This window comes from Lepidochelys kempii, chromosome 9, assembly GCF_965140285.1.
Source record: "Lepidochelys kempii isolate rLepKem1 chromosome 9, rLepKem1.hap1, whole genome shotgun sequence".
NCBI lineage: Eukaryota > Metazoa > Chordata > Testudines > Cheloniidae > Lepidochelys > Lepidochelys kempii.
The window spans coordinates 62,650,731-62,667,538 of record NC_136388.1 but is presented as its reverse complement, the minus strand read 5'-3'; the positions used below and the strand labels follow the sequence as shown (position 1 = coordinate 62,667,538).

Genomic DNA, 16,808 nt, shown 5'->3' with positions numbered 1-16,808 from the left:
TAGCTGAGAACAATCCCCAGCAGGTAACAGCAGTTTGGGGAGGATCAGAGACATAGTTTGAACCCTACATGTGAGAAAATTTTATCAGAACCATAACATTGGGATATCATTGGATTTATTATTTAGGGGGATGTAGCTCAAGAAGCCTTTGGTGAAATGGACTCGGATTTGGACTGCTGACACTCCCCTGAAGCACAGTCATGTTCAAGACCATCTGACTCAGCATGTTGTTTTTGGAGACTGTAGATAAAAAAAACAAGTCTCAGCCTCAACTATCACAGAGTCACCTCTCTGCTGTAATAAGGGCTCCAGGGGTCAGAGGACGCAGTCATTGCATATGAGCCACCATGCCCATTGAAGTCTTTTTCAAGCATCCTCGTTGCTTGGCTACTTCTGTCTGAATGCTGTGATATTTCTCAGGGTGACCCAAGGGTCAAACATATCCCTTTTGGGAGAATCACTTAGCCCCAGCTCCCATCACAGATCCTTTGTCCATGGAGTTCGGTGCAACCCTATAACTACAAGATTACTTGAGTGCACAGCTCTGAAACTCCAGGAATGGGAAAGCCTTGGAGACAGCATTCACAGAGCAAATCCACACAAAGCAAAAATTCCACAAAATCCTTTTATTCATAAAATACATGCATGTCTGTATAAAAAATTTAGAATCGTCCTTATTTTACAATATTTACAACAGAATACAAGCATTCAAGACAGAGGCACTTAGGGTCTGGTCTGAAGACATCCAGTAAACAGCTGGGGACTTATGAAAAACCATTAAGAACCATTATCTGTTTATTTAGGCCAGGGGTTTTCAACTTTTTCTTCATTTGCAGACCCCTAAAAAATTTCAAATAGAGATGTGGACCCCTTTGGAAATCATAGTTCATGGACCCCCAAGGGTTCATGGGCCACAGGTTGAAAGCCACTAATTTAGGCAATAGCTATCTTCCTGAACCTGAAGAGAGACACCTCATTGCACAGATCCTCAGCTGGTGGTACTTTGGCATTGCTCCATGGACGTCAACGGAGATACGTCAATTTATGGCAGCTGAAGATCTGGCTTGGAATCATTATTAAAGGCCGTTTGTTAGGATTCAACAGCCTCCTTTGGTCAATATGGATCAACACAAAATTTGGTGTTATCAGCTGTAAAGCTGTGACCCAAATCCAAAGCTGAGGGATGTTCAGCTCTGGTGGTTTGCACAGTCCCATTATACCTCTAATGGAGGTCCAGAGGGTTAGTATGGGTCTCTCTCTACTCAAACTACGATAAATGGCAATCCATTGCTAGCCTAACCCATCTGAAACCCGTATGGAAGGTGCCTAGAGCATGAGCAGACATTTAGCCAACTTTAAAATGGAGATGCCCCTCAATTGCTGCAGGTGGTATTTGCCAGAAGAGCTACCACTGATGCCAAAGAGCCCTGCAGTGTTAAAGTACTGCAGGAGCCAGGAGGTTCATTAAGAGCAAAACCATTGTCCACAGGCCCAGGAAATACTGTACAATGTCTCAGAGAGGACCCTGATGGAGCTGGGAAATAAAGAGGCTTCACCCTGCTTTCCTTCTCATTACAGATGGGACTCTGGACTCTAGGGGTAGCTTACCTTGGCTTACAATTCCAGCACTTGCAATTCTGCTCAGAGTAAAGAGGTCTCCTCAGAACACTCTACCCTACCCTCAGAGATGGGGAGACAATACATTGGGAAGAGGAGGGTGGAGGAGTGCTATGGGTAACAACTGGAGAAATTTTGCCTTGAAAGTGGAAAGTTTGTGGTTAGTAGCCCACCAAATGCAGAAGGAAACATGCCAAGGCCAGTACCTAAATAAATCCCAACTCGCAGGTCTCCCCACCCTGAGATGAATCAGTATTTGCCATGTATGCTGATTGTCTGAAGAGGGACCATCAGATGACAGAAGGAAACCTGCCAGGATTCTCAGGCATGATGGATTTGCACTTGAGGTCTGTTGTTGCTGGACAGTTGCTCTGCAGATGGAAAGCGTGCCTGTATTATCCTTGCCCCACGGGGTATGAATTTTAGACCCTGCTCTTCCAGAGCAGAACATGAAAGGATGGGGTGGAACATCTCAGTTCTGCCATAACCTCTTCTCAGAGCTCCTGGCCAGAGACAGCATCTCACATCTCTGCAGGGCGAAGAAGAAAATGTATTGTTAGGCCATTGAACTCAGCCAATGCAAAGGAAACCCAAACCCTGTTTTGCCAGGCTGTGTGTGTGTAGTGGTTAAAGCAGGAGATTGGGAATCAGGCCTCCTGGATCCGGCTCCTGGCTCTGCTTGGGGTTAACACCCAACGTTTCAACAATGACCAGCTGAACTTCTGACTTCTGTGGGGGGACATTCAGGGGTGCTGAGTAACAAAGGAACTCCAGGGGAGCTGCTCAACACATCTGAAAACAGTCAGACCCTAACTGCCTTAAGCTGGGCACCAAAAAATGACTTTAGAAAGTTGGACCTTAATTGTGTCTCAGTTTCCCCATCTGTAAAGATGGAGACCAGCCATCCTGCAAAGAGCGTGGAGATGCCTGGGTGCCAAGTGCTGGAGGGGAGCAGCGTTTTGTTATCACCGCTTCTCTTCCAAGTGAGCCATAAGGAATGGGAGAGGATTCCATTTACAGCTTTTTACTCATTCTAGAGAAGTGGGCCAGAGGTTGCAGTCAGTATCCCTGCATATGGATAGCAGAAGAGAGCAAGGATTTCCCTTAGACAAAACTGAAGCTAGAAACCCTCTCGCACCTGCATATGTAAAACTCCCCTAGGTTTCATTAGCAGGGAGCAATGCAGCAGGCAAAGAGTTGCAGGAAAGATCTCTCGCCCTGCTCAGTAAAGGCCAGTGTTACAGGCCTTGGTCAGTGTTCGTCCAATAGCAGCCCAGCCCCAGCCCGCTATCCTGAGCTCCTGCTGTCACCACAGATGATCCTATATGCTGGACATCCACACTGATTTGATTTTTTTTCATTGCAGCCGGCTGCTTGAGTGAGGGGAAATCCAACCTGGGCCAGCTCTCTCTGGGGGGTTTCCTGCCAGCACCAGCACAGCGCAAGACAAATGTAATCAGGAAGTGCTGTCATTTCCCCTCTCCCCTCAGACTAGAGGGGGGCTGCAAGGAAGCAGCAGGGGTGCAGAGCTTGGGTGGCAGCATGCTAGGGCTGCCCTGAACACTCTGGGCCAATGTAGCCCTGAATGATGGAGACTGTAGAATTTAGTGCGGCATGCCCAGCACTTCACCAATAACTGTCAGGCCCCCCCCAGCCACCTCCCTCAGGGCTGGACAGTATCATCACCCCCCCCTTGACAGATGGGAAAGGGTGGTGCGAGAGGGGAAAGGAGAGACTCACCCAAGGTCACCCCAGCAACTGGGTGGAAAAGACTAGACTGGAATCCCAGGGTGAAATCCTGGCTCCATTGAGGTCAGGGGAAGTTTTGCGATGGACTTCAATGGGGCCAGGATTTCACCCAAGATCTCCAGATTCCACTAGTGTTTAATGCTGGTGTTTCTAACAAGCCTGAGGGACTTAGAAGCCCAGGTTTATTGATTCCATGGGAGCTGAGTGGTGCTCTAGGGGATTCAGGCCCTTAACTCCCATTGAAAACCCCACCCTTAAACACTAGATTACATTCCCCGCCATGGCTGCCTTGTGCCAGACTAACCCAGGAGGACACACTGTAGCCTAGACACCACCTTCCAGCCCAGGGGCTGTACAGCCCTGGAGGCAGCAGGCCAGAATTCACACCTGCCAGATTCCCATGCTGTCTGTCAAGGTACAATTCCTAACGTTAAAGGAGAGCAGGATGCAGCCGCCACAGGACAGGCGGAGCTCCTGCAAGGGACTGCACTGGGTGGAGAACAGGGAGAGGCGTGGTCAGACACAGTCATGCCTAGGGACGAATCGTCAGCCTGGGTCCGTTGCCGTAGTTCTATTGACTTCAGGGGAGCTGCACTGATGGCCACCAGTGGAGGATCTAGCTTTCAGCAGTCACCAAAACATGGCAGAGATCAAGGCTCCATACATACCCTCTAGCACTTTATCCAGATCCGCAATGAACTCCTCCAGCTCCTGTGTGTCCCCGAGTTTAGCTAACAGAGAGAAAGATCCATGGTCAGATGCTCGGCATGCCACACCCATCCCAGTGCAGGTCACAAAAGGGATTCTCCTCAGCTTCTTCTGCCCATGGCTGCTCAGGCCATGCTACTATTACTGCTTTCATAACATCACCCATTGGGGCATCTTGTCACAAGGATTTGGAACATCTGGGATGTCGTTTATAGACTAGCCTCAGGCTAGGTCTACACCGTGAACTAGGGGTGGGATTCCCCTGCTTGTGCACACACACTGGAGCTCATTCCATGCAGCTGCAACAGCGGAGGCCCGGTATTCACGGGTGGCTGCAGCAGAGGTGGCTGAGCCCTGCCAAGCACGTACCCGCTGTTTTAAGGCGGTCTGCACTCAGCACAGCTCAGGCGTGCCTCCTCAGTCACGACCTGGGCTACCACAACGACACCGCTCTTTATACTCATACGAGTGCTCACTGAGCTGGCGTGAGCACGTGTACATGAGCCGGGGAATCGCATCCCTAGCTCGTAGCCTTAATGTGAAAGCTAACTGGGCTGTGGGGTATTTCTGATGGCCAGTCTGGAGTAAAAATGATTGTTCTGCCTGGCATTACGGCCCAGGTCCTTGGGAACGCCTTAAACCAACGCACGGAGACTTGACAGTAAGATGCATATACTGTGATCTTTACTGATCACATCAGCCCTGCATGAGCACTTATTAATCTCTCAAGGCCCTGCACTGTACACTCTCGTTTTAGGGCAAAATGTGGGATGGATTTTCCTGGGGATAGCCTTTCCAAAGTCCTGACTAGGAATTGAAGAGCCTGAGGGATGATGGTGGTGTCCCCAGGAGACGCCTGGGAGAGCATCAGACACGTAAGCCATGGTTCCTTTATTGTGGCATGGAAGTGTGTGTAGGGGACTCTCCCTAATCTCTGAATCCTCATACAGATTCCAGTCTCATTTCTACAGGGGACACAGGATGTCACCCCAGAACAAACCTCCTTAGAGGTCCTTGTGCAACCACCAGCCTGTATCCCCATTAGCACAACCAGTTCAGCCCAGCCAACATGCTCCTGGGGTTTGGAGTGGCCCAAAGGGGTGTCACCTGGACTGATGGGCTGAATTTAAGCGAAGGAAAATTCGGGTTGAATATTAGGAGGAACTGACAGCTTGGAGGCAAGGGCCCCCTTCTCCTCTCACATTCACTGGGGTGAGTCAGGAGTGACTCCAAGCAAATCAGTGGCGTTCTGATGTAGAAGGAAAATCAGGGCTACAGACCCAAGTATTGCTTTTGTTCCTGTGCAAGGCACTGCTTCTGAGATCACCCTCTGCTAGGCCCTCTGTCAGTGCCAGGGCTGGGTGACCCTTTCAGTATCAAGGTTCTGGGCTGGGATCCATGAGCTCTGAATGGACCCATCAGATTGGATTCCAGCCTGGATCAGAAACATAGCTCGGTAACATCATGCATGTTCTGCAATCCAGAGGGAGTCGACTCTCCTCTCCATTCCTCACAGAACACACCCCTCTAGAGAGGATTCCCACATAAAAACGTGGATACGCTGCAGTTACTGAACTGAATGCACCTTACCTTTAATGCATTCAATTTCTCTAGGGCCATTGCTGAGGAAATGGGCTCAGATCCTGCATACTTCTACCCTGAGGACACTTTAAATAGGATTCCCCATGGTACCCCTTGAAGGGGACTTTTTGATGGAGAGGTGTCCTGGTCTTACCTTTGGAGTTAGCAGTGCTGGCCGACGTGTTGAGATCTTCTTCACTGGAGTTTAAACTGCTCCCAGGAGACGTGCTGGTACCTGCATACAGAACAAGATCAGTCACTGCACCGAGGCATCATCTAGCTCCAAGAACCACAGGGGCATTATAAAGATGCCAGCAGGGGACAGGGGCCAACATGGTGCAACATGGATTCCCAAATCTAGCTGCTGGGTCCCACTTTCTGCCAGCTGAGTTGCTGAACTGCATCACTCTTGCTACAAATCTCAGCTACAAAAGGGAACAACGCTCTTTTACCAGCCCAGCAGAGGCCAAATTCAATCTAACGGCATCTTCTGTAGTCTGGGTGTGATGGTGGAACAGAGTGATCTGGAACTTCAGTGGGATTATCACAGGCACATGAGGGCAGTGAAAGATCAGAGAGGTGGGTTTTGGCCCAAGACCCTGGCATGTTATGCAGCAGTGAAGCCATTAAATCCCTTCTCGCATGGGGGATACAATGTAGAGGCTGACAAACCCTTGACTTTAAAGATGCACCTGTCAGGCACACAAATACCACAGCCCCTCAAAGTAAGCACAGATGCTACTTAAAGCCCTAGAGGGAAGAGACCCATGAATGTGTGGCCAACATGGGGATGCTCAAAGATGGAATGACCTGGAAGTTTAATCACTGAACAAACCAGAGGTGCAGCTACAGACTGTTGAGGAAGTAAAATTGCAGGAGCCCTGCAGCCACGTTCAAGGGCTCTCCAGCAAGATAGTAAGCAGTTGGGTGGGGATGGAAGAGGCAGACAAGTTCCCCTTGTCCCTCCCAGTGGGATTTTCCCCAGTGATGAAACATCCCCGCCCCAGGTGAACACCATGACTCCTTTTATTCTGCACCGACAGCCCCCAAAACTCACTTTCTAGCTCATCGATGCCACTGTCATAGACACTGGGGTGGGTCCTTCTCTTCAGCTCCTCCAGATGCTGCTCATACTGACAAACTTCACCCTTGTCAAAGTCTTCGATCACCTCGTCAAACTCCCTCAGGAGGTCATGGAGGTCGTCTGGCAGCACTGAAGAGTCAATAGATCAGCCCGGTGAGTCATTCGGAGGCAAAGGCAAACACACACACACAGAACCCAGGAGTACTCTGGGCAGGGTGGGAAAGGGGATCAGGATATCAGAAGGAGAGGGAAATTATGGGGAAAAGGAGGAAAGAGGTTTGCTGTGAAGCTTGAAAATCAGATGACATGGGGAAAAGACAGTAGTTGTCCTGGGTGGTGGGAGCTGCATGGGAGAAGGCTCTCGCATCAACAGTGGCCAGATTTTGGGGGAGAACTGGGAATTCAGTGCCCTGAGTAGAGCAGACAGACTAGGAGCCAGAGGTCAGTGATGTTACCCCAGTGTCGAGCCCATGTGAGAGTGATCAGAGTCAGACCCTGGATCTGAGTAAGGGGGAGGGACTAGAAAAGCAACTTTGAAGTGATCTGTAGAACAGAAGAGCATTCCCGTAGGATGGTCACCTTTAGCCATGTACAAAATGGAACACAGGAGGAGCTGCTGCCTGGGCGTGCCTTTATCCACCCCCAGCATTCCCCGCCATGTACACCCCAGCAGCCAATCCCAGTTATGCTCTCAGCATTATGGACTAGTGGGTCAGATATGAATATCAACCCCTTGCTCTCAGTTATCCATGTGATTGACTGGCCAACATGTCCTAATCAGCCAATGACTGTGCAGCCACCCATTTGCAGTGGTGCTCATGAGTGTGACCTGAGAACACCAGGGCTCTGTCTACAGAATGATTGAAACTGTGCCAGCAACAGCACGGATGCAGTTGTGCAGCAGAGAATCTGAGACAGATGCTGGGCCTGATTCTGATCTCACTTACTGCCTTACCGGAGAGTAATGTCACCAGTTTCAATAGTTACTCCCAGTTTCCACCAACGTGAGATCAGAATCAGATCATGCCAGTTCACTGGATTCCTCCCAGTGGTTTTTAAATGGGCATGGGAGGGGGAAAACCAAGGGATGTAAATTTGTAGAGGAAACTTTGTCAGGATTTTAAAGGAGCCCTGTATTTACTCCTTGGGAGCTGAGTGAGTTTCCAGGACCAGCCCTCCAGCTACGTGCAAATCAAGCAATATAAATACAATTGGCAGAGTCTCCTCTATAATTTGACTTCCTTGTTGCGAAGCTATGAGCTGGGACTGTAAGCTTAGGGGTTTTTTTTCCTCCTACAGAATTGCCAATCTGAAATGCAGCAGGGAGTGCTGGGAAAGCCGCGCAGTCATTCAGCCTGGGGTAGAGCAGCAGATGTACTCCAGGATGCATCTGAGCCGACCCCAGACCACCAGCTTCAGCAACTGGACAGACAACTCTTCCTCACCCCCCTCAGAACTTTTTCAGCCTCACTCCACCCAACTGCTATGGCACCAGCTTTCTGGCTAATGAGGGCTGTAAGAGAGCCAGCAATTCTAGCCAGCTAAGGAGCAGCAGGGTTGCTGATGGATGGTGCACGGTTCTTCTTCCCCCCTGAGGAGTGAGCATGTCCCTTCTGCAGCTCCACCAGCAAGAATGTGCCAAATGCAGCTGGGAGCAAATAAAAGCTATTTCCTTTGACTTCAATGGACATCCCACCAGCTGGTGCATCAGCACTTTGTGGCTTGTAGCCAAACTAATTGTCACAACCAGTCACATCACCGACTTTGACCCATTGAGCCAAAGTCTTCCCTGGTTTAACTCCATTGCCCTCAGGAGAATTACAGCAGGGAAGACACTAACCCACTGCCATTTTCCCCCCACACAGCTGGCCTTGAGAAACTTACAGAGTAGCCTAGGAGTGTAATAAAGAAACATTACAAACTTGCAGAAAGAAGAGCTGAGCTGATGCACCACAGGACCGCAAGAGAGTCTTCAGCACATTTACAAACCACCACTCTACACTACACAGAGCCAGATTCTGCTCTCCCTCAGAGTGGGGTAAGTCAGGAGTCCCTCCACTGGGAAGCTGGTGTGTGAGCAGAAACAGGCCTGTCAGCTGGGTCTCTCTAGCCACCTATATATAGGCCCATCACCATAGTAGATGGCTGGCTCACAAACATTAAGAGGCCAGATCCTCAACTGCTGGAAACCTGTGTAGCTAATTGCCCAATGGATTTGTCCTCACAGCATCCCCATGACAGCACTGACACCCCCATTTTACATATGGAGAACTAAGGCACGGAGAGACCAAGTGACTTCTCATAGGTCCCACAGGAAGCTTGTGGCAGAGTCTGGAATAGGACTCAGATCTCCCAAATCCCAGGTCCATGTCTTGACCCCCAAAACTACCTTGCCTCATCATTTCCCTCCAGAAGAGGCTAATTATCTCCAGAAAGCATGTAATGTTCTTGGGATCACATCAGCACACACTGGGCACTTTGCAGAGAGAGCTTAAAATAAGATCTTAGCTTCAAAGAGTTTACAATATCAACATTTGCTCTGATCTCTGAAAGACTATTGAAAGCTTTTTCTGTTCACACGCACTCCCTCCTCAACTCACAATAGAATGTGTTTATGAGACCCAAAGGTTTTGATGCAAGCCAACTTGAGCAAGGAAAAGCTTGTTATGATTAGATTTTGTATGGAATACACTCTCCTCTGTGAGTTGGAGACCCCCTGCAATACTCATGAAGATTAGGGCAAGTTTAAAATGGAAAGCCATCCTGCTCCTTTACCCATCAGCCTCCTTGCCTTGCTGGCTTCAAGTTCAATCATAATCACATACAAGAGCCTATTGTCTATGTGCTCATTTCCACTGAGGTTTTCTTGACAGTAGACTTTAAAAAAAAAAAACAAAACACACAATCAAAAAACCCTTCCGACCTGTATGAGAACTGATATACTCAAAACTGAAATGGATCCTGGTGAGCTACTGGGAGATCCACAAGCTGGATTCCGATTTCATCTATGCTGGTATAAATCAGGTTTAAATCCACTGAGTTACTCTGGATTTAGCTTAGCTGCGATCCAGCTCTATCTTTGTAAATTCATGGCTATTTATTGAGAGTACCACTCTCAGAGGAAGATCTCATCGGTCACCCATGCATAACAGCTTTCAGAAAGATCAGAAAATTCTCCTGCTGCATTTACAGCTTATAATTAAAACCACTTACAAACACAAGCACAGACAAGATAATCGAAAATGTGATGAAGCCCGACTTCTGTGTGGGTGTGCCCGGGCACGTGCGGGTGTGTGCATATGAGTGAGAGATAACGGTTACTGCCCCGATCCTTGTGCCATTTCAAGAATGAGGCTAACGGTACACAGGGTATCTGCAGATGGCAGGAAACATACACAATGCAACTTCTATCCACCAGCAACTGTTTTTAGTTAGAGTATGGCAAGAGGAGGTAGAATTGTGCTGCAAGAGCGCCTTCTGAGTGACATATCTTGGCTCTCTGAAAGTCCCTAATAAATAACTTGTTTTGTGGTTCTTACCACAGTTTAGAGGGGAAAACCCTTAGAATATTTCCCTAATCTTCAGTAAAGCAGTCTACCTTTTTTCCCTTCCATTGTACAACATGCATTTGCTCTTTTCGGCAGAAACACAATGCAGATAGGCTTCATGGGGAGAAAGCTGCCGAAGAGAAGGTGCTGCTTGGAATAATTAATGGCTAGTAAACAGTTTACAGGAGCGTGATTCCAGGATGGGTTTTTTTCCCCCCACAGCCTTGGAAGGAATCAGGGTTAACACTGGAGACAGCTGACTTGCCTGCCCATGAGAGAGGCGTTACAGGCTTTGAGGTTCAATGCTGCAGCCACTGCTCTGTACCCTTTAAGTCTGGCAGCTGGAGCTGCCTCTCATGGTCAGTGCCTATCAGTACACGATCAAGAAAAAAAATTGGGGCAGGGGGGATTTTTATCAAAATGTGGCTATGTACGGATACTGCTCCCTGCATGCAGGGACACAAATCCACAAGAGCGTGGGTTATAGCTCACGAAAGCTTGTGCCCAAATAAATTTGTTAGTCTCTAAGGTGCCACAAGGACTCCCCATTGTTTTTACCCATCCTTTAACATTCATGAGAAGAAGGAAGAAATATAACAACAGTACGATCCTGGAACACTTAATCCATTGAAGCCAGTGCAATGAGCTGAGGATCAGACCACAAAATTCTATCCAAAGGGTGAAAACACAGTTCCACATGGAAGTTTACTCTTTAGAAATGTTAAACAACTCACACTAGCTTTGTGGAACAGCATAATGGGTTGGAGAAAGCGAGGAAAGCTTGCCGGGCTTTGGGGTTGTTGGTTTTATTTATTTATTATGATCCCACAAAAAAAAAATGTTAATTGAACCCAAGTTGCAGTTATCTGTAAACATAATAAAGCACTATAAGATTTGTGACATTTTGGATGGCTGGTTACTGATGGCTTTTTGAAACGAGGCAGAGTTTTATTATTAATGCCAGTTGGTTTTTTGTTCACATTATTATTATTTCAATAAAAGGAATGTCTCTTCATGACACAAACCTGTGACCTGGACTTTTAGGAACACATCTATTTCTTTCTTCTTTTCTTTTGAAATTTGGTCTGAAGTACATTTGTTTTCTGGGGCTGAGAGATGCTGGGAGGATACTGTTGCAAGATCATAAAGATCAGAGATATATATTTTAGTTGCTGTGTGATGATTTATGTTAATTATTGGGGAAAGAGTCTATTTGTGTAACTTTATTTTTAAAATATGGCAAGGATTACTTAAGGCAAAGGGAAAGGAGTACTTGTGGCACCTTAGAGACTAACCAATTTATTTGAGCATAAGCTTTTGTGAGCTACAGCTCACTTCATCGGATGTATACTGTCCTTTTTCATGGACGGTGTACACAAACAAAGTAAATACACATACAAAATGTATATCTAAGAGAACACCTTTCCCTCTTTAGTATGAGTGAAGAGATGAAAGAGCAAGCTCACTGTACTTGGTTTAAAAATAAAGAAACAAGTCTGGCATTTTTCCTCTGATCAGGTTTTAGGTTAAGGGCAAATAATCAAAAATACACACCGCATATTGGATTCTTTAAAATAGCATGTGGAAATAATTTTTGTGATATGAATTGTTTTCAATAAAACCTTTTTTCAGTTATTTAACACCATTTATGATGATGCTTTATTGTGATTTTAATCTAGAGCAACAAATTATATTGAATAGAGAGAAGTTCTATAAGTGAGGGTGAAGAGAGATCTTTTGAAAAATACCAACGCACTGAACAATTACTTCTCCCCCCTAAGAAGATCAGAGGTAGTGATGCAGCTAATTCATACTATAGCATTCAAACCGATACACCAACCTCTTCGATATTATCCCTTTTTAGAAATTGGATTTTCCAAGGATGACAGGCAAGATTAAACATATAAAGCGCTACGAGGTTTTTAACAAAACAGCCAGAAAAGGTCAATAAGAGTTTTCAAATACATTAATGAATAGAAACTCATTTGCATTTCAATGATCAAATATACTTGTAATAACTCACAGGAGAAGGGGGAAAGTTAATACAGAAGGAGGCAGCACTAACCTGCATTGTTCATGTTCTCTGTGGGGCTGGCCATGATCAGCGAGGGAAACGCTCTTCTCTTCTGCACAGGAAGACAATAGGTCACAATGTGAAAATGACTAAATTCTAAGAGCTATTTTCACCCAGGCGCGGCAAGTTTTGTGCTTTCGGCCCTGCCCCCTCCTTCGCGCTAAGCCAATCAGAGGGCCGCTCGCGGGGCTCCGCCTAGCAAACCCCAGCAGCCTGTCAAGGAGCGGCGGCTGAAAAAAGGGGGTTTTCTGTGAATGGAATGGAACGTGCGTCCCGGAAAGAATGCCGTATGTCTGGCCAAAAAACGATACATGCCGCGGCACCGAACGATCGCTCAGGATCCTGCCGACGGGGCCAGTGCAGGGCACCGTGGGGCTTATAGACCGGAGGCGTAGGAGTATTTAACCCGTGGGGTGTGGAGCAATTTGCAGGAGAGAATAAAGTCCTGGAGGGCGTGGCGGAAAGGATGAAAACCTTGATGACTCTATAGTGGAGGTGTTTGCAGAGAGGACTGAAATCGGGGGGGTGGGAGGTGCCTGGGTGTAATAATGCCTTGGTGAGGCAGTGATGTGTCTGGGGGGTATTAGGAGAAGGCAGAGCCGCTGTTGGCGGTGATTCGCAGGGTATCTAGACAGAGCGAGGATGAAACATATACGGGAGGGAGGGAAAGAAAGGTGTCCAGGACTGTTTGCAAGGGATGGTAGACTAAAACGTGTGTATGCACGAGGAAGAGTGCTCAGTCCGGGTGCTAGCAGAGGGGATGGATACATCCCTTAGTGGTATGTGGAGGCATCTGAGAGCAGGAGCTGGGGAACGGGCCCTTTTCAGCATTACACAGCGTGGATGAGTCTTGTAAAGTACCCAAAATGTGTTACATAATTTATGGACGGACCCATAACACCCTCCTACAGTTGAGAGCTCATGAAAAGAGGGCTTCAAATGTTCCGGGCAGAAATGCTTTAGCACTATTCAGACAGGTGAGGGGGTGGGGGACTTCACCAGTCAGTAAAATCACCCTTTTCTCAGTGCCTTCTTTGGTCCCAAGTCTCCAATTAACAATGTCAAAAGCAAACTAAAAAGCAAAATCACTTGTCAAAGAGCTGAGTTTAACATGCTTACTTTGGTAGGTTGCATGTTTCCCGTAGTTCTTGTTTCTACCAGTAAATCCCAAATTGTTCTGTTTGAAAACACTGGCTTCCTTCTGTGTCTGTTCATTGAGGGTGCTAGTTCACAATTAAGACACAGATCTGAGTATTTAGGATAAATTCATAATCTGATTACATGAGCTGTAACTACTGCTGGTACAATGCTATGCATTTCCTTGTAATTAAATCAAACTCAAAAATTCAGGACTTGGGGGAAGGTGCAAAGAAAAACAATTCACTCAGTTTCTAAGTGGAAACTTGCCATTAATGTCACTGAGGACGAAGGGTCTGGCTTGGTCTGGAAAAAAAGGAGCCTGCATTTTAAAATGACTCATGCTTGGTGTGCCTTGATTTTACGGAGTCCAGTCTCCGTACTATAAATGATTCTGATTTTCAGAAGATGAGTGCCCAGCTCTGTCTGAAAATCAGGCTCTTTAAAGTCCCTCCAATTGGGCACCCAAAAAATCACTTGTGATTTTTGAAAATATAACCCCTGGTTCGTATTTAGCAAAGACAAGAAAGTCTGAAAGCCACACACAATGGGCTTTTCTATATGGGGAAGCTATTGCGAAATAAGCAAGGGTGTGAATTTAAAGAGCGATAACTTTTCCACATTAGCTGTTCCAGGCTATTTCCCTGTGTAGACAAGCCCTTAGCATAAATGGTGGAACATGTCCTGAAATCTACCCTGCTCCTGCAATCAGTTACAAGTGAGCAGATGTTTGTGCCCACACAGAGCTCTATGCATGCGCAAGTGATTGCAACCCAGATCTGAATTCAGGATTGAGGTGTTAACCATATGGGTGCTGAGTGAGTGACCTCAACACCCCTGGTGCTCAGCACTAAGCAGAACTGAGTCCTAAGAACACACCAGCTGGTTCAAAGAATTTAAAAACTCCGTTGGCGAAGCAGAGAAAGCCTGTAAGTTCTGCAAGTCAAGTAGAGCTCTAAATTAAAGAATTTACAAGTTCTGCTAATAAAACCAATGAATTTGTTAGCTCCATCAGCTGAACAGCTATAGAGATGGGAGTCCATATGTGCCGCAAGACTGGGAGCTCCATATTTTTCTTCTTTAAAGAAACAAAAAACCTAATAAATCAAGCCAGCATTTATGCAGCATTAGGTTACAGAGTTAAAATCACACACAATGAAGGCATCTGATTCTCCAGTGCTTCAGGTTTATGCTGACATAACTCCATTACTTTCAATGCAGTACCACTGGCAATGTTGCCAGCTGTGATGATTTGATCTCAAGTCTCGTGATACCTAGTGTTTTGCTTCAGACACCAGCAGCTGGAGTCATGTGATGGTAGGAGAATCTCAGCTTCCATTTAAAAAGCTCTGCTTGTGGAGAAAAGTTTAAAAATGTGACCTGAATGCACTCTGAAGACTCAGAAGCCAGAAGGCAAAGAAAAAGAACCAAAAAGTTAAGTTTTTATTTAAGAAATCTTGTGATTTTTTAAGCCAGTTTTACGATTTGGGGGGGGCTGACTCTTCACTTTTTGAATATTTGGGACTGGCCATCTGCTCTGGTGTAATGTAGAGCAGCATGATGAGATGCCAGAGATGGAAAATGCAAGCTCCCAATATGCAGGTGTTTCACATATGCTATTTTCTATTCCTGCTGACTACTCTTGCTGCTGCAGAATGCACAGAACATGTGCAATACAGGTGAGCTCCTGGTGCTGCTGGCTTAGGGCTTTTGTAGTTCCTGGCTATCTGTAATTCTGCTGTGCAGCCTCACAGCTGCCTTCACACAGCTCTTTGGTTCCCATCTGGAGAGACGAGGCCATGCTGACCTCACCAGGAGAGGGAGAAGATGAGCTCGAGTTAGTCCTAGGCTCAGTCAGAAGAGCTGTTGTAGCAATTCAATCCCCTGCAGCTTGTGTGCAGGTCCCGCCCACTTCCACATTTGCTGCTGAGGCCCTTGCCCACCAACCTTACAGTGGGAAGAGACACATGAACAGACAAAAGAGGTGGGAATGAGATACAACATATAGCAGCGGTTCATGGGGATAATTGGCATGAGTGGTGACTGGCACAGGGGTCTGGGGCCAGCCGAGTGACATGTGTGGTGGCTGGCACGTGGGCCTGGGGCCAGCTGAATGACACCAATGGTGACTGGCACAGGGGTCTAGGGCCTGTGCCCCCTCACTGGATACTTGGCACATTAAATCCTGACTGTAGAGGCTGAGTTTTATGAAGACCCAGGAAAGAAGTGAAAGGGGTCGTTTGCACCCTTTGCAAGCCTATTAATTGCAATATTTATAGAGCACCTTTCATTTGGAAGGATCCCAAAGTAATGTACATGCTGCATATGTAGGGATCACTCACTAAGCTCTTAAGTGCAGGACCCTCTGGGGTGGAATGCAGCAGCTGACTAACTCCATTATTTTCAATGCAATGCCACTGGCAGTGTTTCCAACTGCGATGATTTGCCAGAAGCACTATGCAACAGGTTTCAGGAGGGGGAGTGAAGAATTTGGACGTTAGGAAAAACTTCCTAGCCATCAGAGTGGTTAAGCACTGGAATACACTGCTGAGGGAGGCTGTGGAATCTCCATCACTGGGGATTTTTAAGAGCAGGTTGGACAAACACCTGTCAGGGATGGTCTAGATCAGTGCTTCTCAAGCTATCTGATGTGGGGGACCGGCAATTTTTTTTCCAATGTGCGCGCAGACCGGCAGCCGATGGCTCGCGGACCGGCCCCGGTCCGCGGACCACCACTTTGAGTAGCACTGGTCTAGATAATACTTAGTCCTGCCTTGAGTGCAGGGGACTGGACTAGATGATCTCTCAAGGTCCCTTCCAGTTCCATGATTCTGTGATTCGATCTCTGATTGAAATGACATGGGGATGTCCACATGGACATGTTCCCCAAGACAGAATTGCGGTTGATGCCCCCATTAAATGGTTCCTGGGCTTTTTAACTTTCACGATGTCAGAGCCTTGGTTTTATATCTCATCTGAGAGACAGATGTGAGTTATCACTCTTTTGCCAGATTGGATCTATCCCTTGGAATACTAGCAGCTCAGCTGTTATTTCTGAAGGAAGCAGCCTTTCCTTCAAGGCAGGACAAGCTGTCCAGAGCATTAGCATGCTCAGAAGCAAGGCCTATGTACACAGATTGCTTCATTAAATCCTTTGGTTCCCACCCGTCCTGAGTATTGCTGAATGCTCCAGATGTTCGCTGCTCTCTCCTGTGCCAGAGGCAAAAACAAAACATCCTGGATTGTGGAAAACCCGCTACCTGCAGTATGACCTGACAACACAGAGGCCCTAACACAAGGTGACAATGTG

General features: G+C 47.0%; 1 protein-coding gene across 2 annotated transcripts; it reads right to left on the bottom strand.

Annotated features, from left to right (window-relative positions):
• Positions 1-611: 611 nt before the first annotated feature.
• LOC140917576 (regulator of cell cycle RGCC) lies at positions 612-12,460 on the bottom strand. 2 transcript variants are annotated; one of them, XM_073360701.1, is made up of 5 exons: positions 12,353-12,460; positions 6,713-6,868; positions 5,810-5,890; positions 4,035-4,097; positions 612-2,146 (listed from the first exon to the last, which is right to left on the bottom strand). In XM_073360701.1, exons 1-5 carry the CDS (start codon positions 12,384-12,386, stop codon positions 2,139-2,141), a joined length of 342 nt encoding a protein of 113 aa, XP_073216802.1. In that variant the 5' UTR covers positions 12,387-12,460; the 3' UTR covers positions 612-2,138. The 2 variants fall into 2 exon arrangements, with proteins under 2 accessions (XP_073216802.1, XP_078710355.1); XM_078854229.1 differs by lacking the exon at positions 612-2,146 and having other exon boundaries at positions 2,153-4,097.
• Between the last annotated feature and the right edge of the window lie 4,348 nt (positions 12,461-16,808).

Excerpts from the sequence above, each read along its gene's own strand:
- LOC140917576 (XM_078854229.1), bottom strand. The coding sequence starts at position 12,386 with ATGGCCAGCCCCACAGAGAACATGAACAATGCAG. Across the intron at positions 6,869-12,352 it reads AGAGAACATGAACAATGCAG|TGCTGCCAGACGACCTCCAT; the intron begins GTTAGTGCTGCC and ends TTGACTCTTCAG. Across the intron at positions 4,098-5,809 it reads CAGCACTGCTAACTCCAAAG|CTAAACTCGGGGACACACAG; the intron begins GTAAGACCAGGA and ends TCTCTCTGTTAG.